General features: G+C 36.8%; 6 protein-coding genes across 8 annotated transcripts in view; 4 read left to right on the top strand and 2 right to left on the bottom strand.

Annotated features, from left to right (window-relative positions):
* Positions 1-5,218, bottom strand: part of LOC116031451 (arginine biosynthesis bifunctional protein ArgJ, chloroplastic) — a 7,781-nt gene extending 2,563 nt beyond the window's left edge. The window contains exons 1-13 of one of the 3 annotated variants that reach the window (XM_031273664.1): positions 5,046-5,217; positions 3,584-3,674; positions 3,218-3,334; positions 2,823-2,946; positions 2,573-2,646; positions 2,435-2,479; positions 2,161-2,211; positions 2,008-2,076; positions 1,799-1,857; positions 1,553-1,622; positions 771-851; positions 584-670; positions 232-354 (exon numbers count right to left, since the gene is read on the bottom strand). In XM_031273664.1, coding sequence (XP_031129524.1) covers positions 232-354; positions 584-670; positions 771-851; positions 1,553-1,622; positions 1,799-1,857; positions 2,008-2,076; positions 2,161-2,211; positions 2,435-2,479; positions 2,573-2,646; positions 2,823-2,946; positions 3,218-3,334; positions 3,584-3,643 — 960 coding nt within the window. In that variant the 5' untranslated portion in view covers positions 3,644-3,674; positions 5,046-5,217. Of the gene's footprint in view, positions 1-231; positions 355-583; positions 671-770; positions 852-1,552; positions 1,623-1,798; positions 1,858-2,007; positions 2,077-2,160; positions 2,212-2,434; positions 2,480-2,572; positions 2,647-2,822; positions 2,947-3,217; positions 3,337-3,583; positions 3,675-5,045 lie in introns of those variants that run through there. The other 2 variants (XM_031273665.1, XM_031273666.1) reach the window with 2 other exon arrangements.
* A 1,505-nt stretch (positions 5,219-6,723) lies between these two features.
* On the bottom strand, positions 6,724-9,433 carry LOC116031609 (ER membrane protein complex subunit 3-like). Its single transcript, XM_031273857.1, has 8 exons — positions 9,279-9,433; positions 9,078-9,171; positions 8,362-8,481; positions 8,228-8,276; positions 7,946-8,045; positions 7,771-7,832; positions 7,635-7,693; positions 6,724-7,168 (listed from the first exon to the last, which is right to left on the bottom strand). The coding sequence occupies exons 1-8, from the start codon at positions 9,431-9,433 to the stop codon at positions 7,064-7,066; spliced, it is 744 nt and encodes a 247-aa protein (XP_031129717.1). The 3' UTR covers positions 6,724-7,063.
* A 1,400-nt stretch (positions 9,434-10,833) lies between these two features.
* On the top strand, positions 10,834-13,093 carry LOC116031976. The gene is made up of 3 exons (XM_031274355.1): positions 10,834-11,083; positions 12,286-12,501; positions 12,600-13,093. Exons 1-3 carry the CDS (start codon positions 10,871-10,873, stop codon positions 12,819-12,821), a joined length of 651 nt encoding a protein of 216 aa, XP_031130215.1. The 5' UTR covers positions 10,834-10,870; the 3' UTR covers positions 12,822-13,093.
* A 1,519-nt stretch (positions 13,094-14,612) lies between these two features.
* LOC116031946 (rho GDP-dissociation inhibitor 1-like) lies at positions 14,613-17,643 on the top strand. Its single transcript, XM_031274321.1, has 5 exons — positions 14,613-15,381; positions 15,477-15,543; positions 16,668-16,886; positions 16,998-17,122; positions 17,355-17,643. The coding sequence occupies exons 1-5, from the start codon at positions 15,154-15,156 to the stop codon at positions 17,433-17,435; spliced, it is 720 nt and encodes a 239-aa protein (XP_031130181.1). The 5' UTR covers positions 14,613-15,153; the 3' UTR covers positions 17,436-17,643.
* Positions 17,644-20,075: 2,432 nt separating this feature from the next.
* Positions 20,076-21,797, top strand: LOC116032802 (probable long-chain-alcohol O-fatty-acyltransferase 4). The gene has a single exon (XM_031275521.1). The coding sequence runs from the start codon at positions 20,207-20,209 to the stop codon at positions 21,506-21,508; it is 1,302 nt and encodes a 433-aa protein (XP_031131381.1). The 5' UTR covers positions 20,076-20,206; the 3' UTR covers positions 21,509-21,797.
* A 1,589-nt stretch (positions 21,798-23,386) lies between these two features.
* Positions 23,387-24,956, top strand: LOC116032912 (acyl-CoA--sterol O-acyltransferase 1-like). Its single transcript, XM_031275650.1, has one exon. The coding sequence runs from the start codon at positions 23,460-23,462 to the stop codon at positions 24,660-24,662; it is 1,203 nt and encodes a 400-aa protein (XP_031131510.1). The 5' UTR covers positions 23,387-23,459; the 3' UTR covers positions 24,663-24,956.
* Positions 24,957-25,731: the final 775 nt, after the last annotated feature.

Genomic DNA, 25,731 nt, shown 5'->3' with positions numbered 1-25,731 from the left:
GGGGGGGGGGGGGGGGGGGGGGCAATGCCATGAAAAATGTAAGAGAAACACTAAGTGCCGGTTCATTACAAAATAAGAAAATAAAAAATGAAAGTATGGGGGCGCAAACTGTGACTCCGTTTCACAAATTCCTATCATTTTAAGTGACAAAGTACTTAGGCCAGTTACTAGTGAGAATTTTACGAGAGCTGGAGAACAGATAAGAATAAATTAGGTGGTAGGTTCACATACAGCATCAAGACACCTCTGTAGGTGGTTTGCCTCGGAGCTATTTAAAGAAGAGATCTTATTGGTCCCGGAGAGCCCACTAGCCAAAGCGATAACAGCATCATTCGTACTGGTATCTCCATCTACCTGTGAAGCATGTGTATCTGGAGAGGTTTAGAATGTTCTATGCAGTTAATAAATGGAAGTAATCCTAATAAGACTTAGGTAAAACATGATAAAATTGGACCAAACAAATATATTTATCCCTAGAAAATTGTAGACACGAAGGGAAATTAACCTTGCAGTTTAAATAAGACTATTAACTGGTATTATTCCTTTGCCAAGTTAAAGTAGAAAAGGCAAAGCTGTTACTTACAGTAATTTGGTTAAAACTTCGGTTAACAGAAACCTGTACCATTCGTCTCCAAACATCACTTGTAACTGAGGCATCAGTAGTAACAACCTGAAATATTTGCATATGTTATATGTAGCAAAGAGGAGGGGGAGAGAGAGAGGAAAAAAAACTATTTTCAGGGCAGTAAGTATGAGACAAAATAGCGTACACCAAGCATTGTTGCCATGTTAGGATGGATCATCCCAGAACCCTTTGCCATGCCACCAACTCTTATACGTGTCCCTCCAACCTAATCAGACATTTCCAGATAGACAATGTCACAGTTTGACCATATATTTTTAGGAAGTAGGAACACATGCATAAACAGAGATACTGGTTTATAAACTTAAGTATTATATGATACCGGACATGGCCACTCAGCCTTCTAGAGGAAGGCATGCTTACCTACGATCAAATCCATGATTTTGAGGGGGCAACCCCAACCAAGTTGGTTAGGCTATTGACTTGATAACCACAAGGTTACAAGTTCAACTCCCAACTGGAGCGGCCTATTGGTCTTCTTGGTTTGAATCGGTCAGCTATGGGAAACCTAGGCTGGTTTACCTCCTTATGGTCCTTTGCTGGCTAGGCTCACAAGGCGGGGTTTACCCAGTGCACACCCTTGGGTAGTGGCTACGGGTTTCCCTCGTCACCCAAAAAAAAAATCCATGATTTTGAGAACTGAATAGTGAATAGCATCAATAACACACACACACACAAATGGGACCCTCTACAACTGTTCTGACAGGTATTAGGTATTGGTAATTTGGCATGGTTATGCTATGGCTTATCCTTATCTTACAAGAACCGTCTTGTCATAAAAACTTAAGTGGAAACTCACATTCAAACACCCAACATACCAAACAATACTTCATCAGAATATGAGCCACAAACAGCTTGGTAATTATTATAGCAAGCACAAAATAAATATATAGAAAATAAATTAATTACTTCCGACTCAATAGCCACACTCTTGCTAACAAGATCGGTGGTAGTTATTGCTACAGCTGCAGAATTTGCCCTGCAAGAGGATGAGAGAGCAGCACATTTAGGACATCAAGGGAAAGCCAAGGTCTAATATGGAAACACAATATCATAACAACGAAAAAAGGGAGTATATAAGGCAAAGAGAAACAAATTATGAAAACATATAATAGTACATATTAAGCAATATTCACGGAGGAATAAGTAAAGCACCCCTCAACACTCGATGACAACAGACTAACTAGCTTTGGGAGTGAGTTCAGAAGGGCCTCCTGCAGATGAAATTAAGCATATAAAAAAATTACGGAAATGCATTTAATGTAGTTTTCGGACTGAAAACATATACCTTCTGTTATCATAAAATGTGACAACATATCAAAGAATTTTCAATGTATTACAAGATACGGGTACTAAGCATTCACCTTCTTTATTCTTCTGCCAATGACTCCGGTGGATTCAATTAACACTTCCTCATTCTTGAGATGAAGTAACTGTCAGATTAAAAGATTTTCATTTGATTCTTGATGGGTTAGAATAAGAATTCTCCTATACTAGAGAATAGAAAAATTGCATACATTAGCTAGAGCAGTTGAGCATTCGATTACATCCTGGTACCCTGCATCACCCTGCAAGCAACTTGTGCAACTCTTAGCTATATATCAATCGAAAGTCCAAGAAAAATTTTAAGATCTTCTGGGGCTGACAAAGTTTGAAGATAAAACTATTTTATTTATAATGTTAATTAAATTGGAAGATGAGAAATTTTATGTAGAATCTGAAGATAAGCACATATCAAAGCAGGGATACTTAAATCAAGCATAAAGCTTTCTAAGTTGAAAAAGCAATTACCGTAGCTGCATTAGCTTGGCCAGCATTTATTAGAACTGCACGAGCCTGAAAATAGATAGTAGCATTCAAACTTTTGTTAGAATATTGCTGATTTTTTGTCATCCTTGATGTTTGATTATAATGAGAACTCATACATACCGTTGGTGATGAATTTAGCGCATTTTTGCAATATACTACAGGAGCAGCTGCTACCACATTTTTAGTAAACGCTCCTGGGATTCATGGTTTCAAGACAATGAAGGCGTTGTGAATTCGTAAGAAATTTTTACTGATAATGTACCATGGAAGACAAAGAAACTAACTTTGAATTTTAAATTGAAAATAAAATAAAATAAAATGATAAATAAACCAATCAAATTGAGATTGGCCACTTGAGGCAGAAAATAACCTGCAGAAATGGCATCTACATCACAAGTGACAAGTGCTAGGTCAGGTTTCTCTCCAAGTGCACGCAATCCACCATACATCCCAGCAGCTTTAAAGCCAATTGCAGCAGCAACGCCTCCTGGAATCTAACAGTTTATAGCATCCTAAATTGCCTATTGATTCATAAATAATATTGCAGGCTCCAACTTAAAGAAAAGCAAACACATAAATAACATAGAACCAGAAAAATGACATTGCCCTTTTATCTACTTCTCTACTGCCAGTCCTATAATCCATACCACTAAAACATCACCAAACTACCTGATTTCATTACTTTAAAATGTATACATCAACTCAACAACCTTAACTTGATAACACAAAAAGACTAGACCTTTGGAAAAAGATGGAGTAGCTCACCTGCTGCCATGGTCCTTCAGGAAGGAGAATCGGAGCAGCTGGAATGTAATTGGACGCCTCTTTTGCAACAGAAGCAACTGCCATTGCCCTTCTGCACTGACCCGGAAACCGATATCTCTGCATTTCATAACTTTCCTTTACACCTCAAGCATTCACCAAAAGAAGAAGAAAAAAAAATCTTTTTTTTCTTGAAGATATGGAGAAAGAATAAATAAAACAAATTTTTACCCTTTGTTTCACAAAAAAGCCTAGACTAGAACGTATTAAACAGTGTAATCAAGAAAAGAAACCGAGAAACTTTTTTGTGACATACGAATGAGGCAATGAAATACATTGAATGTATGGAATTGGAGAGAAAGAAGTAACCTTTTGCGAAGTGAGCCCCGAGGATTTGAGAGAGACAAGGTGAGGAATACATGCCGACATTTTTTGGGTTCCAATTTAGTAGGGTTTTAGCCTGAGGTTTAGCAGAGGACAAAGGTAACTAGGTAAGTAGAAGGAGAGGATCTTCTACTCAAATTCAGGGGCAGATTCAAAAATTTTGCTGAGTGGGGGCGAACTTCAAATAAATTCAAAAATGTCAATGATAAAATATCAAACACCGATAATATGATTTAAATATGAAATGCATTATAAATTACAATACAATGTTTATCATTAATCAATCCTGCTACATTACAATTTTACTAATTCAAACTTCAAGCAGTGGACTAATAACATATTGAAATTTGAAATTTTGGAATCATAGCATACAACATACTGGAATAGTGGGCTAATCATTAAACCAATAAACCATATGGATTATGGAGTACTTAATTTACAGATAATATACACAAAATACAGACAATATACTTAGAATAATCTTTTTGGGGCTATATGTATATATACAGCATACTGATACTGGAATACTTGACCAAAAAATCATATGGATTATGGAGTATTTAATTTACATACAATATACACAGAATACAAACAATATACACAAAATAATTTTTTGGGGGATGTATGTATATATACAGCATACTGATACAGTGATACTGGAATAGTGGACTAATCATTAAACTAATAAATTGGATTATGGAATACTTAATTTACAGACAATATATAGCCCCAAAACGGGGCTGTATAATTTTTGGCCCAGATCAAGTCAGATTTTATGCATGAGCCTACAATTGGTCTAGCATGGCTAAAGCCTTTTCAAAAGCCTACTTAGTATGTAGGTCATTAAAAAGGTTCCAAACTAAGTCGAACCAACCTACATGTTAAGCTTTTTTTTTTTTTTATAGCATACGTATCTGTAAAAATTTAAAAAATATACATAATACAAAACTAATACATAACTACACAAGTAATCACCATAATGCAAACAAATTAGCAATGTTTATAACAAGAAGTTAACATATTGACAACATCTCCATGGGTGAAATGTTGCTATGGGAGTGAAAATGTGAAATATATAACTATTTACATTAAAAATACAAAAAGAAAAAGATAAAAAGAATACAATATTAATGGAGTGGACAAAATCATGTAAAACATTGCAAATGCTCTTTCTAAGAAGGCATTTCTCAAAGTGTCATGATCAGCTATTGATAATGCTTAATGCATATAATCAGTTACACAGAATAAAACATTACTTTATTCAGACTTACTGTGATTGGTCCTAAAAAAAAATCCAATAGTAAAGGCATACCCAACTAATATACTAACATATTGGTCCGTAGCCGCCGCAAAAGGCCGCAGCTCGTAGCAAAGGGTCGCGACCTGCTACACTGCCTAGTGTCTACCCGGCTACCGAACTACAACACTGCTAGACTGGAAGACATACCTATCACTGCCAGTCGGTCACCGCCTCGCCGGAAGTTGTTGCCGCTAACGCCCGTCGCCAATCGAAGAGTTGTCGCAACTCGCAGCCGCAAGAGTCAGGAGAAATGAGATAAATGACTTATACCAATTAGAAAGGGGAATCCTGGGGTTTAGGTTTGGTAGCGAAGCTTCTCACATGTAAAACGTGCAGATTAATTACCAGTATTTGATCTTGTCAAAGCCCATAATGAAGAAGCCTAAGGTGTCAAGTTTATAGCTTTAGGTGTGTAAAATTGAAATTTAAGGTGCATAACTCTAAAATTTAGGTGCATACGTGCGTATATTTAAAGCTGCATTGTTTAAGCGTAAAGTGCCTCACTTTATAGTTTAAGGTATATCAGTAATTAGTTTAACTCTTAAGGTGCGTATATTTAAAATTTACTGTGCGTAAGTTTATAGTTCAAGGTGCGTATGTTTATAGCTTAAGATGCGTCACTTTCTAGTTTAATATGCATTAGTTTAACATTTAAGGTGCGTACATTTAAAGCTTAAAGTGCATTATTTCTATTTTCCAGCTTAACATGCATAATTTCGAAGCGTAAGGTGCATTAGTTCGAGACACTTGATAATTTGCATCGATGTTACCATGAAACACGTTTTTAATAATAAAAAACATTCCTTCAATTTGAGCCATTGATTTATAGATTAACGGTTCAGATCTCACCTCATAGATATACATTAGTCTATTTAGTTTATTAGCCTTCAAAAATAGACTTAAGCTTGATCTTTTTACTAAGCAAGTCATAGACCATTATAAAGGGGTCTAACCTATTTCCATCTCTAATTGCCTCCATGCAAGATCTGTCTCTGGTTCTAGGATTCATCAATCAAACCTTCAAGAACACTATGTTTTTTACCACTAAAGTTGGTCATGGGACATCATCTAATCATATCATTGAATCAAAATATGTAGAATAATGTTGAATCAAAGCTTAGAGAAGCACTTTGCATGCCCTATGAATCTATGATATCCCAAATGACTGTAGTTTGAAAATGAAGTGTATTTTTAAATGTGAATATGTGTGTGATTTAAGTGGGAAGAACTTGATTCGTATTAAGTAAAGTTTTGTAGTTTAAACTTTCCAAATGAATCAATAGGTTATAGGAATGCGGATAGCAATTAAATGTTAGATTGTTAGAAAGCCAATGAGGCTATGCAAATATCATTGTTTAGTGTGTTTTTGTAGTGAAATTAGGCCTAAGAGAAGAGGCGAGAGAATGATAAATTACTTTAATACTTATAACTCGAACATAATTATTATAGCGTGTACCATTAATATAAAATTCATTTTTAGTATATTGAATGTTTATTTTTATTAAATTGAATATTCATGTTTAAAACATTCAGTACATGTGATCCACAATATGGACCAATAATTTGCCGGTCAAACACCAAGTAAACAGAAAGTCAATAGTAGCAACAAAATAATTTTCGAAAGATATACATGGTTGTTTTCAAAGTTGACAATCATAGGTGAAACTGTCACAATCCTCGGAGGACCAATACTAGTATTTCCTCTTTATTTTTACATTTTTAGAAAATATGAATATCATATCTTGAAGAAGAAAATTATACAATTTCAACAACAAAATAATAAAAATTAAAATTAAAATAAAAATAAAAATTGTACCAACTACTATAAATAGAAGGGACAACACCATTTTTATAAGCAGAATGGAAGTCATTGACATTGTGTCTTGAACTTAAATTGATGCAAAAGAATATCTCTTAGTGTATATGTAGTCTTCAACCAAAACAATACTCAGATAGTCAGATCAGCAAATATGAAATATGATCAAAATCACTAGTGTACAACAATTGTGTGAATTGCCATTTGGCCATTCTGGGTGTAAGAACTATCTTTTCAATGAAACTAACAGATATCTGTTGCGTGAAGTCACGAGCTCAATGTCCGCACATTCAAAGGCGAACCTAGGGAAGAAGCATAAGTGCGGAGATGAACTAAGTAATGTATAAAATCAGCTGACCAGTTTCTTCAAGACAGCTTCAGCTCGTTGCTCGAATTTAGGCAGTGCCCAATCGTGCTGCACTATATCTAAATTGTCCTTTTCTGCACCCAAGCTCTGAACAAAAAGAGGGCAAAGATGAGAAATTCATTAGTATTCGGGAACACACCTCAGGTAATGTATAAGTAAATCTATTTACATTTTACTGCATTTTAAAGACAATGATGATATTCTCAATCTCCCGAGTCACTATGCATAGGATGTCATAATCATCCCAATTATTGGTTGAATTTGTTATACTCAGTCCACAGCCAATTTATATACCATGTAGTCACTAATGCAAGAGTGCGACCAGTTTAATCCCAATGTACACAGGTTGGCTGGGATAGAAAACCAAAGAATACAACACTGGACACTAATTATTCCTAAATGACAATAGCTCAAGAATTGATAGAAAGCCTTGTCTAAGTGGCTTAAGAAGTACTCAGTTTTCAGAGTTTAAGGGGCAAGAATAAGAATTTTTTAATGTAGTATATCAATTCAGTGAATGATTGGAATAAAAAATCAATGGATGAGAACCCACCTTTGAGGGGTCAAAACCAAATCCACTCATTTGCATCATGCGTTGGGTATCATCTGTAGCTGCAAGAAGGGATGGTGTCAATAATCAAACTTACAATTTGCAAAAATTGATATATCTCAATCTAGATAACAATTACCATTTTCCTCTCCCAGAATGAGACTAAACAAGCCTCTCAATCCAAAAAGATTAAGGAAGTACCTGAAAGCATAGCAAATCTTATTGAAAAATTGAGTGTGGTTCTATGTAATATGTGCAGATGCCCTAAACTTCATCAAAAGAAAGAACAATCGGGGGGAGTAAATGAGCAATACCATGAACGGCTGCTAACATAGCTGACGTCAACGGTACTCAAGTCGATTCCATTTTGCAACATTGATCTGAACCTCTGAGTTAATGGAAATGGTATTTTTGCTGAAAAGAGTGGCATCCATATATTTAGAATAGATATTAGATAACATCAGAACAAAAAGCAATGTGAAATACCACATATTGGTCACACTACTACTCATCAAGCTGAGATAGAGTGCATCAACAACAAAGTTTAAGGATTCAATTCTATCACTGACTAAAAAGGAAATTAAAGAAATGCAAACCTGCTACAAACCCAGAGAAGAAGAAGTTAACCCATGCAAAAGTAAGGGTCTGCACAAGAACAGAACTTGTTAGATTCCAATCCCAGCAATGTTAACAGTCCAGGGAAATTAGGTACAATTATGCTAAAAAAAACCTGAGGTATGATCATTGACAGATTTTTCTTCATCATATCCATAGCCATGTTGGGATCAGAAAGCATTTGTGCCTGTGGATTCTGAGCCTGCCCTTTAGGAACAAAGAGTAACCCATTTTCCTGCATTCTCAAACAACATAGGGCTTTTAGTCCTTTCACTAACTACTGTCAACAGATGAACAGAATGGTTTTCTCTGCATGGTATGAAGTATAAACTTAGATTCCCCCATTTAACCTGAAAATACAATTTCAATTCCTAAGAACATAAATGTTATCAATTAGCCAGCTAGTTAATGCTCCGTAATAATTAGCCGGCTTTCAGTTGTACTAACCGACTGAACACATGATCATCAATTCATTACTGATTTTCAATTATACATTTTACTGATTTCTACCACTGTTATAATTAACAGCTGCATTATCAATTAATCAATTAATTATTCCTACTATAGTACTATCTACTATCAGTTTTCAGAATAAATCAATATTGATTGAGCTTGATAACACAACTATTCTGGCATTATACTCAATAGTTACATTCTAGCCCTTCCCCTTACTGTCGCCTGTTATTTTCTGGTAGTCCTCTCTCTCTGTTCAATTCAAAGTTGAACCCACAAAATTCGCAATAAATTCTAACACTGAACTAAAGTTTCCAGCTTTGAGCAGATAAACATCAAAGCAATAACATATCAGACATTGCTTACGAGTATGATTACCTCATTGCTGTAATAAAACTTCCGTGCTCTAAAAGACTTCGCGGGAATCAAATTACCACTGGCTCTCAAATTCCTTGCCCTAATTATCACCTGCCTAAACAAAACCGCAGAAATAAATAAACAATAATTACAAATAAATAAATCAATCAATCAATCAATCAAATCCTACAGAGAGAGAGAGGGAGATAGTAAGATAAAAACCCTTCTTTGACGATTTTAGCATCGGGTAGCTGAGAAGATGAGCGCATAAGCTTGGAGACGAAATAGCGGAGGATTCCGATGAGTACCATCACCACCGATAGCGGTATCAGCACCCAGTCTCTGATTGCAGTGTCCAATACCAAATCTTCCGCCATCTCTTTCCCACTATCTCTCTGCTTCTGTGGAATTCAGAATCTCGGATTCTCAATTCTCGTATGTAGTGGGCATTGGGAAATCAGATGATTCGGGTAATCGGGTCCCAGATCTCAGGATTTCAACAAGTCAACAACGTTTCTATATGGGCCTAAAATGCACCTATATTTCAGTTGGGCTGGTCGTTGAACCAACATGCTTCCTATATATGGAAATGAGAATATGAAAATATAGTAAAATAGTGGTTATATCGTGAACTATGCATAATGCATGATCCATTATGCACATTATGAACCTTAGTTTTGATATAATTTACGTAAAAAACTGTTGGGAAAATCACACTTTTTTCTTACTTTTTTTTTTTTTTAATGTTTACAATATTCCATATTATATCAATGTGATTTGATGATTTTATTGAGACTGAGTATAACAATATTGAGCGAAATAAAAAATAGTAATATTATTGATTAAGACGTGAAGCCCAAGAAAATATATGTACAAAGCGCAAAAGTATTGGTCCAATAAATGACGGTCCAAATAATAAATGAATAAATAATAGGGGACCAATAAATAAATAAAGAATTCATGGGCTAATAAATAAATAAGAAATAATTACCCAACTATATTGTCACTAAGACCCGAACTTTGGCATATCAACAATAGGAGGAAGACTTGACCACTAGGCTAAGGAGTGGATCGTGATCTAAGAGATGATCTGCTTGGACCAGACCCTCCTCTTTTATACTATTGATGTATTCCTTGGCACCCTCCACGTGTACGGCATCAAGATGGTGCCAACTCCCCACCAGACACGTGTCTCACGTATTCTCGCCACGACAGCCCTCAACATCTACATACCCAGAGTCTTCAGTTAAATCTTGAGGAATAGGGTAAAAATACACGATACATGACCTGCGCCATACCCGCGAATATAGCGGGGACACGCACCCGAGCGCCTAGGGCAGCGGAGCGTCCCGCCGCCACCGCGCAAAGCACGGTCATCGCGCCTGGCTGGTAATTTATCATTCTTCATAGGGTCATAATGATACATCCTTCATCCCATTTGGGATGATTTCTTCTTATTTCCCTTTATTAAGATCCACGCATAAATGTAAATATTCGAACCCAAATATTTATTTACTCAAAATTTTAACAAAGGACTAGGACTAAATTGGGTCTCGGTCCACCCACATTCGCTTCAAGAGGCACGGGAGCTGGCTTAGGGAGAATTGTCACTTAGAGCTCACTTGCCACTTGAACTACCCCATTAAATTTATAATGTAGTACACAAATAGTTAATACCGTTCCACGTGCTACTAGACCACAATAGCCTAAGAGCAGGTACAATTACTACTGCACGAAGTGCATCACCCATTAGCGCATTTTCATTTTCTTAATTTTTTAGTCCCTATCAGAACAATCACAGACTACGAAAAACTATGGCGCAGATGCTAAGGCTACGCCCTCCTACCCAAACGCCGGCCAATGCCCATCGCCGCCGCAACTCGTCGTCGGCCAGGTCCGAGTTCACTCGTTATCACCTCCCTACCTCGACTCAGTCTTCGGAAGTCAACCACAGTTGGACTAACCTAACACACAACCTCAAGTGCAGCGGCAGGTTTTCTTGCCTCTTCTCCGACAACCGCAAAGAGGTAGAAATTTCGAAACCTATCCGTACAATTTGTTTATTTTTCTTCGAAATTAATAAATTTCGTTTGTCGTAGAAATGATATTGAGCTTTTTTCGTTTGGATATTTGAAGGATTATCAATTAATTGCAGAATAATCAGTTAGTTTGTGTTTTGTTGATTGAATAAAACCTTTTGAATGTCTTATGACCAATATACGGTAATTTGTGAGATAGGATATTCATTTTGATGTCATTTCTAGCATATACTCAGCTCTGCTCAGCCTTGGTCTCAATCTGGTAAGAGTTGGCTAGACATTCATGGTCTAGACTCTAGAACTTGGGTAAAACTTTAATCTACATTGGAAAATGACAAGAGAAAAACTTTATTTATTTATTTATTAGAAACTGAAAAGAAAATGATATGTGTAAAGGGTATGGTTTGCTTTTTGAGATGATATTGGAGGCTTGTAGCTTGACAATGTATTAGGAAGTAATTAGCGTGCAAATTCTAGGTCAAGTGCTTGACCTAAGCTACTCGTTAGTAATCATAAGAGAATGCACCATGAAAGTTTAAAAGCAATTGCCAAGGACCAAATTGGTGATCCTTCCAAAGCAACAAGTTGAAGTTTGCTTACTCTCGGAATTACTGTCATTGTTCAGCTTGCCTATGTTTCTCTTCCATAGTTGTCCTTTCCTCATCCAGATTTGAATGAGGAGATCACATTATTGCACGGTCAAATCCAATCATGTTGAACATCCAATAACCGAGTTGCTAAGTTCAAGTTATTAATGAAATAATCCAACAATGAGCTTGGGATGTACTTGCCCATCACCCGTCAAGCTGCCCTTTCAAAAGTAACGCTTACAGTCAGGAAAACTTGTGAAATTAATACTCCGTAATACTCTTCCGTGCTTAGATTAGAAGCATGGGTGGTCTGACTATTGATGAGATAGATATTCATATTTCAAACAGTAATTCCTTGGTTGAAACAAGAGACTGATGGAAGTATATTGGAAATTGTTTCCATATATGCCACAAAGAAAATTCAAGCAATCTTCTTTTGTAATGTTAAAAGCTTGACAAGTTGGCTATATGAAGATTTAGATGCCACATTATACTGAATGGAGCTTTTAATGCCTGAGTTATGGCTGTACTTTTACTCATGCGGCCTGCCCCACTGCTGTTATTCTTTGATTATTTACATCTTGGATTTTGTACTTATAGGAACAGGCCAGGAAAGCATTGGAAAATGCACTTGGTGGAAAGAAAACTGATTTTGAGAAATGGGACAAAGAAATTAAGAGACGGGAAGAAGCAGGCGGAGGTGGCAATTCTGGCGGGGGTGGTTGGTTTAGATGGTTTGGCTGTTCTGGTGATGGTGACCATTTCTGGCAAGAAGCAAAACAAGCAAGCTTGACAATTTTAGGTATTATTGCCATGGTGAGGACCCGTAAAACCTTTTCCTATACCGCAATTAATATGAATACTTCCCTACTTCCATAGTAACTCAGGCCTCGATTCCCATTTCCATTTTGCAGTACTTGATAGTTGCTAAAGGTGATGTGATGCTCGCTGTAATATTCAATCCATTGTTGTACACTTTGCGAGGAGCAAGGAACGGGCTCAGGTTTGTAACAGCTCAGGTTATGAACAAGGTAAGTCCAACTCCCCAAGCCAATTTCGATAGTACTCCTAAATATGAAGCCCCCGCCCATACTTCTGCTAAAGAGAGTGCATTGAGAAAATGGGGCAGTGATTAATGTCAAAGGCAAAATTCAAAGCACAAGCTATGTTCAACTCTCAGTCTCAGATTTCATAGCAATTCAAGTTGTAGCTTGCTTCCCTTTCCAGATCTTAGTTCTTTTTGCAGAGCCTATAATTGTCTTTTGATAATGTAGCAAAAATGCTTGGTTGAAGGCTTGAAGCATATTGTTTTAATTTTTTTTTCAACTTGAATTGAGGGCTAAGTATGATGTTGTAGAGGATGATTAAAAATAATTGATATTTTTAAAAAAAAATTATTCAAAGTTCCCATAATCCCCTACCTATAGTTGCACTATTCATGGATAGAGCATACTTGAGTTGTTTTCCTCTTTTATAACAGGAAAAGAGTTGTTTTCGAAAAAAAAAAAAGGGAAAAGAGGAAAAGGAAAATTAATATTATCCTTTGCTTTTTTTTTTCTTTTTTTTTTTCTTGGTTTGGATAACGAGGGAAACTCGTAGCTAGTGTTGCAAAAATAGGCAATAGGTGCCAGCCGGCCGCTTAGATTATCATTGTAATCGGTGGTCTAGGGAGTTGATTAGCTATTGTTCATTTTTTTTTTTAATGGGAAAACGATGTCGTTTGTAGCGAAATAACTCTAAATCATTTAAACCTAGGTGTTTTTTTTGTATTAACTATTAACGTATTAAATAGTTTATAAGGATCAAGTCTTTAAAAAAATAAATAAATTTTAAACATTTTTTTAAAAGAAAAACACACACTAAGGTGCCCAAGGAGTGCTTAATGATTTTTTCAATCATGCTAGTAGCTATTGTGTGAATGAGTGTGTACACTGTGTAAACTCATACCATGAACTACATTCAATTGAAAGGGTGTTGACAAGAACTGAACTCATAACATTTTAGTACAAGAATCATGTTTTACCCACCTGATTATAAACCACCTTTTAGAAGCAATATTATCTTTTTTCTTTTGTCAAGAGAGCACAAGTATTAACTTTATAATAAATATAAATATGTTTTAATGGATAAATCAAATTTCTACCTACCAATTCTTTAATTTTCTCTAAAATAAAACTTCTAAAGGTCTCATTTCTTATATCTTCGTTAATTTTAGTGTTAAACTTATATTACTACAAATGTGAAACTGTGAAGGGGGGCATTTTTGTCAATTTATTGTAGGGAGTAGCAGAACACACATGGTGGCCATTGACGTCATGTATTGTATGTACAGTTGCCAACTTGAAAGCAACAAATTAAGTAAAGCTCTGCTGCACCAAATTCAAAGCTAACGGTCACCAGAAAAGTTGTGTGTTCACAAACACAATCATCATTATGTGGGAATATAAAAATCAATTTATTTATTTATTTTGATAGCTAATCCCAATCGAGGTCAGGAACATTATAGAAGAAAGTAAATAAAAAATTAAAGCACTTTTAGCAGCACTACAAGAAGATGTAATAGTACACAAACTAGCTCTGTTCAGCTGTCGCGTGATTCACATGGCAAGCTCTTAACGAAGGAGTGAGGCGATCGTTCAACTACTTGCAAATCACGTCAGTCGATTCTTTTTATTAGACACGATTATTGAGATAATGAATTATTAAGTCGTTTGAAATGTCATAAATTTCGTCTTGAGAATTTAATAATACACGTACTATCCCTGCTCAGCTGCCGCATAATCCACATGACAAGCTCTTAATGAAGGAGTGAGGCGATCGTTCAACGACTCGCAAATTACATTAATCGTTCTTTTTATTATACCCGGTTATTGAAATAATGACGTGTTATTAAGTAATTTGAAATGTACTACATCAAGTGGTACCTGATTAAAGAATTTTAACAAATCACAATTGATTAGGTTTGTATAAACTTTTTATTGCCAATAATAATAAGAATGGAGCATGGAATACTTATTATGAACGTACCGCCATTCACGCCTGCAGATTGAAGTCAGGGAGTGATCTTCACGATCTCACCGCCATCTTTCTCTCTCTCATCTCCAATTTCCATTCCAATCCCCGGATCACCACAAGACCTTTTCTTTTGCACCTCAACTTTCTCAAACAAATCAACCAACCAAACCTTCCCTTTCCCTTTTCCTCTCTTATTTCTCTTCTTGCTATTTCGCCATTGGATTCTTTTTCACAATTTTCCCCAAAGAACCAACTCTTATGTTACCCAATTCTGCATCCCTTTAAATAAAGTTTGATTCTTTTTAGGAACCCTCTCTCTGTCTCTGCCTGTTTGTGTGTTTACGTGATTCTTGATTTGGCTTTGTGCTTTTTTCGCTTTGTCATGTCAGATATATATATTGAGTAGAAGAGGGCTTGTTTTTATCCTGTGGGTGTGATTGGGCTTGAGAAAAGATGGGGTTTGATGAGAAGAAAGGGGAGGATAAGAAGGAGGCTACTGCAGTTTCAGAGACTAATAAAGTTGCAGATTCAGATGCTGAGACTGACAATGAAGGAGGTGGAGGGAGGCCGATGAGTGAGAGCTCCTTTTACACTACTGAGGAGGAGGAGGATGAGGACACTGCAAATAAGATTCAGTTGGGGCCTCAAGTTACTCTCAAAGAACAGTTTGAGAAAGACAAGGTGTTTGTTGTTTTGCCTGGGTTAATTGCATTTCTGTTGTTTTTTTTTTTTTTTTTTTCTGCTTTTCCCTGAGCTTTCCTGGTTCTTTTTTGAAGGATGATGAGAGCTTGAGAAGGTGGAAGGAGCAACTTCTTGGGAGTGTGGATATCAATGCTGTTGGAGGTATAATTTCTGTCCCTTTTGTTGCAGTTTTTTTGTTTTGTTTTTTTTTTTTTTTCCTTCTTTCCGTGCCCAGAAAACCCGCCGTCACTATCCAAGGTAAATCCTGTCCTAGGTTGCCTATAACTGGCCGGCTCAAATTAAGAAGACCAATAGACCAGTCTTGCTTGGAGAGCCTAACTTGTGACCTTGTGACTAAGTAAATATTCTGACCAACTTGCATGGGATTGCCTCATTTGAAACAACCAAACATTTTCTACTCTTTGAAACAGTTTTAGGTTGATGATTAGTATGGAACTTTGGGGCTATGGACAGAATTGGATCTCTATTAATTCCTTAGCTTTCTCAAGATTGTGTTTTCAAACAATTATCAAAGGTTGCTTTCTTTTGTTTGTCCATGTAAACCAACATTGTCATATAAGCCATTACTCATTTGCAGCATAGGCTGCAGGAAGTTTGGGTAAATACCATGATTAGAATGCAGATCTTTGAGTTCTTGGCTAATATTAAGATAGAACTTCTTGAAGTTCTGGGAAATAGGGAAACTAAAATTATAGACTTTTTGCTGAACTTCATTAAATGATGTTAGGAACTCTGATAAACTTGTAACTGTCTCCAAATTGCCAGTGCTAAATGCTAATCTTGTTTCAACGAATTTCCTACTTCATTGCAATACATAATCCTCGAATTGCGGAATAGAGTTAAGAATAGCATCTGAACCAGTCTATGCTCTTCAGAATTTGCAGAACAGGTAGCCAATTGCCATGATATTCATTTTATACGAGGATTCGAGTATAGTCTTAACAATTGATGCTGTGGCACAATTGATGATAAACATAGGAGAGAATATGGTATAGGCATGTCAAGTATAGATCAAAGGATGTCCCGGTTTGGAGTGGCAATGTGGTATCATTAGGAGCTAGATTAGGCTAAAATTAGCTCGGATAGATGGTGATTTAGATGGTGATATGAAAGTGAAGTGCTAGAGCAAGTTGCTATCCCCGAGCTAGCTAATAAGATCAGCTGGATGGAGGGATAAAATCCATATAGATAAGCAGTAAGGCTTACTTGAGTTACTCGGCTTGTGAGGTCTGTCTAACTGAACCATGTGTGTTGTTAAATTGCAGAATCTCTGGAAGCAGAAGTGAAGATACTGAGCCTTTCCATTCTATCTCCTGGTAGATCTGAAATCGTTCTCCCAATCCCCAGGGATGGAAATCCTCCTAGCCCGTGGTTCACATTGAAAGAAGGGAGCCGTTACAGCCTTAAATTTGCATTCCAGGTCAGCAATAACATAGTTTCTGGTCTGAAATACACAAACACAGTATGGAAAACTGGCATGAAAGGTACTGCTTCTCCCATCTTTCTTCGTTTATTTATGCATACTGCCATTTCAAGCTGAACACACTGCTCTCGACTTCTCAATTAAACCGTTCCTTTTCTTGAACTCGTTTCAGTGGATGGATCAAAAGAAATGATCGGGACCTTTAGTCCTCAACTGGAGCCTTATACTCATGAAATGCCAGAAGAGACAACGCCCTCTGGGATGTTTGCTCGAGGATCATACTCCGCGAGGACAAAGGTATATCCTTCATAAATATAATATAAACAGAAATGCGCAGTCCAACTATCAGCTTAGGCTTTTAGTTGAGATGGAGTACATGCTTCAATTTGGTATCAAAGGTCATGGGTTCGAACTGATATATACATTTATTCATTTCTCCTATGAATACACTTCAAATCGTTTCCAGTGGTTAGCTGCAGAATCATCAAATTTATTTACTTTCTCGCGTTTTCTGTCTTCAATCCTGCAGTTCCTTGACGACGATAATAAGTGTCACCTGGAGATCAACTATACATTTGAAATCAAGAAAGAATGGGCTGCAACAGAGTAATCTTGAACATTGTTACCTGGGATGTTTCTTTTTGTTCATCATTAGTTAATTATGTTTGTCTTTTCCACTGTTTTTTTTTTTCTGGAGAGGAAAGGGGAAAACTCCTGCTGCACTTGATAGGAGTGGTAGAACTTAAATAGCAAGTTAGATTCTTTGTTTTTTTTTTTTTTTTTTGTTTTGTTCAATAAAGTTGAGATTTGGACCATTACATTTTGGAATGTCTTTGGGTTTTGTGTATTTACTTCTGTATGTTTTCTCTATTTATTTTTATGGATTACTGGTGGTGAATTGGTTTATTTTACCCAAAATTAATAAGGAATTTACTTATTATTCAATAAAAGGATAACACATAATTGCAAGAATTTCTGATCCAATTAAAAATTGCTTTTAGTGCAATACTTGGAATTCCAAGTGACCATGAATGTGATACTGTGGTGGATTGTTAGGCATCCCCACCACATCTGCCATGGTGGGGACCACGGATAGATGTACCACCGCTTCTTGTGATATGAAATTACAGAGATTTATTTGTACGAGCTTAACTCACTAGTTCAGTATGTAATATTTGAAAAAAAAGCCCATGACAATTTGGAAATTATGTCTAAAGTGGACAGATCTCCTGTGCGTGTTGAGCTATTGAGACACCATAATTTACGTTTTCTTAGATGCTTTCACGGTCGGTAATAATTCATGATTGTTTGGTTGGTCAGAGTGAATAAATTCACAAGGAAACTATTTCAATAAATATCAGTGTTAATGATTCATGATTGTTTGGTTGGTCAGAATGAGTAAATTCACAAGGAAACCATTTCAAGAACGTAGTACAACCATAATTCAAAGGTGAGTATAGATTTCCTAGTAAAATATCCTAAAAAATGAAAGCACAACCACATTTCTAGTGAGTAAAATCCTTACGGATTTTCTTTAAGACCACAAAAAAAAAAAAAAAAAAAAGAAGAAGAAGAAGAAGAAAAACCACAATCACTAACTCATCAATGGTTGCTTGGTTTTTCTATATTTTATTTTACTTTTATTATTTAAAAACCTATTTCCCTAATATTAATATTTGATTCAATACTTCCAAATGAAACATTTAGTGAAAAAAACTATGCCAATTATCAAACTTACAAGATCAAGAATTCATCATATACATAACATGATAAATCAATTTAATTTAATTAATTAAATTAATTTTGTACGGAGTAATAGTGATGATTGCACGATTTTGAATTGTTTAGTTATTTAATTACAATTTTTTGAATTTTTGATGACCTAATTATAATTTTATTCCTATATGATAGTAAACAAGAATGCAAGTAGCATATAGTATAGTAAAATCACATTTATTCAACATTGGCAACCGCACTACAAAAAGTGTTATAAGTCAAATTTAGAAAGCCATACCTTGATGCAGACACAAACCCACCATTAGAAAAAAGTAAGTATAAAGCTATGACTTGGAAAATATCACCTAATATTATATTATGAATTGAGTCTATATTCTCTCAAAAAAAAAAATTGAATTGAGCCTATATTTGTTTAATTAAAATTAAATGTCTATTATCTTTATCTGACATTTTATACTTTGTTATAATTGCATTATTTGCAAATGAGAGAACAATTAAAATGGTTCAATATCTTTTAAAGTACTATTTAAATGAATTTATTGCAGTTGGAATGATTGTTATAAAGATTTGAATTGATGGTAAATTAAAGCTCTTATTAAAGGATACAATTGTAGTGATTAACATTCTAATATCCGAACCCCTACGACCCTACTACTTGGAACAAGAATTAAGTAGTACATTCTAGACATCTCCGATCCGATTGGTTTATAGGTGATAGATTATGAACAATAACACATGATTGAGCATGCTATCAGTTGCAGCATGAGAGTTTTAGATAACCAAATGTGTTGAGCTCCTTGGGTACTAGACACTAATCCTCATATCTAATGAATAGTTGAATCACAGTGATTTATCTTTGATGGTTTTGTTGGAACTGAGTCCTCCATAAACCATGTACAGAAGTATAGAATTGAGTAGGAAAATAGTAGTATTATTGTTCAAAGCGTTAGGTCCAAAAGAGTGCATACAAAGTCTGAGATACTGACCCAAAACGACAACCCAAATAATAAATAAATAATACAAACCCTAGTGTATAGGTTGAAGGTGAGGAACTCATACTACTAGACCAGGAGGAATAAGTGACCCAAGAGGTGATCTCTTCGATAGGAAATAAGGGTGCCTATTTATAGAGTGGAGGTACTTGCGGATAGTTGACAAATGTATGACATCGGCTAGTCTAAATAGAACATCTTGTCTTTTAATCTAAACGAGAGATTGTGGGTTTAATATCTCTTCATAGTGCCATTTATAATTAGCTTAGCTTCCTTCTAGTCAAATATATTTTCATTATTTTTATTAGGCTAACATCTTACCCGATAGATCCCCGGCTTGAACGGTCGGATCCGAGTCCAATATCATCATCAATCTCTATAGTATCTTGTGATAAGGAAATTTCCCCTTTTTTATATTAACAACGGGAGGCCTCTCATTCCAACTACCAACACATGTTGGAATCTACTTGGGGTCAGAAAATGAGAAAAACAAAGGGAATTGGTGACAGCAACGACCTTGTTTTTATAATGAGTTGCCACATGGTTGTACACTGTGGTGGAATATTGGGTTCTTTTTTTTGGTGGCAAGCACAAATTAGCTTTAATTTGATTCTTCTCCATAGACAATCCATCCATCCCTTGCTAGTCTGCCATGGAAGGAGATATGAAGAGCGTGATGAAGCATTGGATGGAAGGAGAGATCACCATCTTCATCAAGGTATGGCTCTCCATATACCTCTCTCTCTCCTACTGTTTCTTGGCTGCAAAAATGGCTCCCATTGGCCTTCCCAGGCTGCTGCTTTTCCTCCCTGTAATCTCTCTCTTTCTCCTCCTCCCTCTCGCCCTCCACTCCGTCCATCTCTGCGGCACCACCGCCTTCTTCATCTCCTGGCTCGCCAACTTCAAGCTCCTCATGCTTGCCTTCAATGGCGGCCCTCTCTCTCTCCCCTCTCTCTCCTTCCCCCGTTTCCTCGTCCTCGCCTGCCTCCCCATCAAAATCCACCAAAAACACGCACAAGATTCTTCAAACAACACTCATTCTGTTTCAGGCCAGCACAGACCGCTCAGTTGGTTTTTAAATGGTAAGTTATTGGTAAAAACACATGATCGAGTCCTGACAGACACAACACAGCAGAAGTATCAGGATCTAGTCCAGATAGACACAATACAGAAGCACCAGACACGGATCCTCTCACCTAATGAGGTGTTGAGTTATGGAGAGAAACCGTCTATGGAAATCTCTGAGAATCGCCAGAAATCTGCTGTGAGTTATGCGGTGAAGGGAGTTTTGATGGGTTTGATCATCAGAATATATGATTATAGTGATAGCATAAACCCTACAGTTATATTGATTATATACTGTTTACATATATATCTTTGCCTGGAGATAATTCTCGCCATTGTTGCCGCTCTGGCTCGCGCCGTTCTGGGCTTAGAGCTGGAGCCGCAGTTCAACGAGCCATATCTTTCCGCTTCTTTACAGGATTTCTGGGGAAGACGATGGAACCTCATGGTAAACCGTATCCTGCGTCCCACCGTATACAATCCCGTCCTTGGCGTCTCGGCCAAGTATTTGGGCCGTAAGTGGGCCACGTTCCCTGCCGTTATGGCCACGTTCGTGGTATCAGGCCTAATGCACGAGCTGATTTTTTTCTACTTGGGCCGCGCCAGGCCCACTTGGGAGATCACGTGGTTCTTTTTGCTCCACGGGGCGTGCGTGGCGGTCGAGGTCGCAATGAAGAAAGCGCTGAAGGGCAGGTGCCGATTGCCGGGAATACTTGGGACGATCCTGACCGTTGGATTCGTTATGCTCACCGGCTTTTGGCTGTTCTTCCCGCAACTGTTGCGGTGTGAAGCCGATGTTAAGGCGTTTGCGGAGTACGCGGCTTTGTGCGCGTTTGTGAAGGATGTTGGTATAGCTTTGACACTAGGCGCAAGGGGTGCTTTAGCATAGGGGAAGAAGAAAAGTGTTTTAGCGTAGGAACATACCATTGTTTTTTGAAAAAAATGAGAATTCTATTTTCGTGAATATTTATTTTTGTTATGTAAATTTAGGGTGGTTAACAAATCGAACATGAACAAACGAAAGTTGTTCATGCTCGTTTATTAAGATTTTTAGAGCGTCTGTTTTTATTTATTAAGTATTTATTTATTAATGTTCGTTAATGTTAATCAACACATTTATTAACATGTTCATTAGCACATTCGTTAAAAAATAAATTTGTGAATGTTTAATTGTTGGACATAATATTTCACATAAAACACGTGCATGACTAGTACTTAGATAAATGGAGTACTACACTATAATGTATTTGTGCGTATGAATGCTATTAAGTGAATGTGGATGAGGTGAGTTGTGGTGGCATGTTTCGTTACTCAATTGGTGAATGAATTGTAGGCTTCATTTATAACATTGGGGCTTCATTTATAACATTGGGTGCCATACAGTACTATGAAAACATTAAGGGTGTGTTTGGTTGGAGGTTTAGGCATAAGCTATGGGTATCAAAGTGATTGTTATTGTTTGGTTGATAGGTTTTTAGAATACTACTATGAGTTTGGAATACCCCATTAATTGAAAAATTCATGCTCTAATGAAATAAGGGTTTCATTCCATTCCTCATTTTTTCCCTAACTATTAATAATCATTCACATTCCACCCTACTACCAAACATGCAAAATACTTTCATCAAAATCCATTACCCTTACATACCCATACCGATTCCGATTTTCATGTGTGAACCAAACACACCCTAAGTCAACCAACGGGATGGGGACATGGGGTACGGTTCTTTGGGGTTTCCTTAACCAACCTGTTAGATAGAGGAGTTTAAGAAGAAATTGACAAGTAAGTTACCTTTAAAGATGACAAAATAGGATTGGTGATTTATTTATTTATTATTATTATTTTTTTACTAATAGTACAGTTCACTCTAGCATAATGTTGCAAAAATTGTATCTAGGCATCGATTAATTGAGGCTTAGGCGTTGGATGCTGGTCGCCGACCGCCTAACATATTACCATACTCGGTACTGGTATAGATAGTCGAATTGGCCGCCTAGGCGCTAACCGTCTAGGCCTCCTAGGCACTGACTAGGTCATCTAGTCGGCTGATTATCTATTGTTTTCATTTTTTTTTTTGAAAATATTGTTTTCATTTAAATGAGTTATTTCACTCAACGACATCGTTTTTAGCGAAATAACTCTAAATTGTTCAAAATCTAAAATCTATTAGGTTAATATTAACTATTACAATATTAAATAGTTTATAATTATCAAGTCTTAAAAAATAAAATAAAAAATTTTTAAAAATAAAAATATATGGGTGCTAGGCGCCCCCCTATCGTCCAAGAAGTGTCTAGCAATTTTTTCTAACCATTCTCCGGCATGAAAGTGATTTACATTGTACGGAGTACGGAGAATTGTATTGTCAATTCTCTAATGAGTATCTAAGACGTTTTGATAGACGGTGCCATTATACAATTAAATAATTTATAAATTTTAATTACGGTTGGAAATTTAAATGAAAGCTAGACGAATTACATAACTAAAATCATAATACAGTCTTTTTTTTTTTTTTTTTTTTTTATTGACATCATCCAGGACCATCCCGGAAAAATCCCCCAAGGAACAAGACTAGATTAGAAAGCAAGGACCAATTTCGGTAATGGAGACAAGAACCACCCATACCGCCCAGTTGCCATGCCTACTGAAAGCTGATGTTGTCATTATTGTTGTGTGCGCATTTAAAGAGGTTGCTGAGAGTTAGGCAGAGGGAGTCATCATGCCATTAATTTTTGCAAGCGTTCTTTTATATTACATAAATAGTTTTGATTTTGGCCGCAATTAAGCACAAGGTAGCTTTGATTCTTCAATTCCACCACAAATTCTGAGATAGTCTGCCATGGAAGGAGATATGAAGCATTGGAAGGAAGGAGAGATCACCGTCTTCATCAAGATATGGCTCTCCATATACCTCTCTCTCTTCTACTGCTTCTTTGCTGCAAAAATGGCTCCCATTGGCCTTCCCAGGCTGCTGCTTTTCCTCCCTGTAATCTCTCTCTTTCTCCTCATCCCTCTCGCCCTCCACTCCGTCCATTTCTGCGGCATCACCGCCTTCTTCATCTCCTGGCTCGCCAACTTCAAGCTCCTCATGCTTGCCTTCAACCATGGCCCTCTCCCTTCTCTCTCCCTTCCCCATTTCCTCGTCATCGCCTGCCTGCCCATCAAAATCCACCAAAAACACACACAAGATTCTTCAAACAACACTCATTCTGTTTCAGGCCAGCATAGACAACTCAGTTGGTTCGTAAATGAAACAGAGGATCGAGTCCAGACAAACACAACACCGATCCTCTCACCTAATGAGCTGTTCAAAGAGAAACCGCCCGTGGAAGTCTCTGAGAATCGCCAGAAATCTGCTGTGAGTTATGCATTGAAGGCAGTTCTGATGGGTTTGATCATCAGAATATATGATTATAGTGATAGCATAAACCCTACAGTTATACTGGTTATATACTGTTTACATATATATCTCTTAATAGATATAATTCTCGCCATCGTTGCAGCCCTGGCTCGAGCTGTTCTCGGCTTAGAGCTGGAGCCGACGTTCAACGAGCCATATCTTTCCACTTCTTTACAGGATTTTTGGGGAAGTCGATGGAACCTCATGGTAAACCGTATCCTGCGTCCCGCCGTATACAGTCCCTTTCTCGACGTAGCGGACAAGTATTTAGGCCGTAAGTGGGCCACATACCCAGCCGTTATGGCCACGTTCATGGTATCGGGCCTAATGCACGAGCTGATTTATTTCTACTTGGGCCGGGTCAGACCCACGTGGGAGGTCACGTGGTTCTTTTTGCTCCACGGGGCATGCGTGGCGGTCGAGATCGCAATGAAGAAGGCGCTTAGGGGCAGGTGCCGGTTGCCGGGAATACTTGGGACGATACTAACCCTTGAATTCGTTACGCTCACCGTCCGTTGGCTGTTCTTACCGCAACTGTTGCGGTGTGAAGCCTTGGTTAAGGCGCTTGCGGAGTACGCGGCTTTGGGTGCGTTTGTGAAGGATGTTGGTATTGCTTTGACACTTGGCGCAAGGAGTTCTTAAGTGCTTTAGGGGGAATAAGAAAAGATCATTAATTATGTCATGGACCTCGGTCCACCTTGCAAGGTGGATCCTTGTCAAAATATATAATATATATACGAACATTTAAAATATAAAATTGTGAATATTTAATATGTAAATTGTGAACATTTAGTATATAAACATTGTGGACATTAAGTATATAAATTGTGAACATTTAATATGTAAATAGTGTATTCAATAAACATGATCAAATGCCGGTGTGCACATTGAATATGTCTACTTCAAACATAGCATGATCAATATTTTTTTGATTGATGAGCTTGTCGCGCACGATCATATTATATAGGAGCAAACATATTTTATGTGTTGTATTTGAATTTACTGTGTAATTTAATTTCAATATTGTTTTAAGGTTTTTTCTTCTGTTACTGAGTTACTGTTACCTAACCTTTATGATTTATAATTAAAATCATGAATATTCTGAATTACTTCAAGGGATACAACATAAATCATGGAAGTTAAAGTGTGTGTGTGTATATATATATATATATATATATATATATATATATATATATAATGAAAGGGAATATTATTCATACATACAACACCATCAAGCCCCCAAAGCTTGCATCCTCCTAGCCCTACTCGACAATGGCATAGTTGTCCATCAAAATGTCTTAAATACTCATTAAAGAATTGACAAATGACAATACAATACAAATCGTTCCTCTTTAGTAAAAAAATCACCATTCCTATTTTGCCATCTTTACACTGTTATGCCGTTGTCTATCAAAATGTCTTAAATGCTCATTAAAGAATTGACAAATGACAATACAATATAAATCATTCTTTTTTAGTAAAAAAATCACCATTCCTATTTTGTCATCTTTACACTGTAGAACATATACTTCTCACATATGTCAATTTCTTCTTAAATTCCTCATTTCATCCCATAACTTAATGCTTTCATAGTACTATATAGGACCCAATGCTATAAATAATGAAACTTTCAACTCATTCACCACTTGAGTAATGAAACATGCCACCACAACCCACCTCATCCACAACCACTTCATAGCAATCATACGCA

The sequence above is a fragment of the Ipomoea triloba genome, chromosome 10 (genome assembly GCF_003576645.1).
Source record: "Ipomoea triloba cultivar NCNSP0323 chromosome 10, ASM357664v1".
NCBI classification, from domain to species: domain Eukaryota; kingdom Viridiplantae; phylum Streptophyta; class Magnoliopsida; order Solanales; family Convolvulaceae; genus Ipomoea; species Ipomoea triloba.
This window is presented reverse-complemented; position numbering and strand designations above follow the sequence as displayed.

Bases quoted from the DNA above. Each gene is read 5' to 3' on its own strand.
- LOC116031609 (XM_031273857.1), bottom strand. From the start codon at position 9,433: ATGGCGGAAGATTTGGTATTGGACACTGCAATCAGAGACTGGGTGCTG. The intron at 8,482-9,077 runs GTAATCATACTC...TTGAGAATGCAG, and splicing joins AGTTTTATTACAGCAATGAG to GAAAATGGGTTACTCTTTGT. The intron at 8,046-8,227 runs GTTTGCATTTCT...CACTCTTTTCAG, and splicing joins CTTCTCTGGGTTTGTAGCAG to CAAAAATACCATTTCCATTA.
- LOC116031976 (XM_031274355.1), top strand. From the start codon at position 10,871: ATGGCGCAGATGCTAAGGCTACGCCCTCCTACCCAAACGCCGGCCAAT. The intron at 11,084-12,285 runs GTAGAAATTTCG...TTGTACTTATAG, and splicing joins TCTCCGACAACCGCAAAGAG to GAACAGGCCAGGAAAGCATT. The intron at 12,502-12,599 runs GTGAGGACCCGT...TCCATTTTGCAG, and splicing joins TTTTAGGTATTATTGCCATG to TACTTGATAGTTGCTAAAGG.
- LOC116031946 (XM_031274321.1), top strand. From the start codon at position 15,154: ATGGGGTTTGATGAGAAGAAAGGGGAGGATAAGAAGGAGGCTACTGCA. The intron at 15,544-16,667 runs GTATAATTTCTG...GTTAAATTGCAG, and splicing joins GGATATCAATGCTGTTGGAG to AATCTCTGGAAGCAGAAGTG. The intron at 17,123-17,354 runs GTATATCCTTCA...TCAATCCTGCAG, and splicing joins CATACTCCGCGAGGACAAAG to TTCCTTGACGACGATAATAA.
- LOC116032802 (XM_031275521.1), top strand. From the start codon at position 20,207: ATGGAAGGAGATATGAAGAGCGTGATGAAGCATTGGATGGAAGGAGAG.
- LOC116032912 (XM_031275650.1), top strand. From the start codon at position 23,460: ATGGAAGGAGATATGAAGCATTGGAAGGAAGGAGAGATCACCGTCTTC.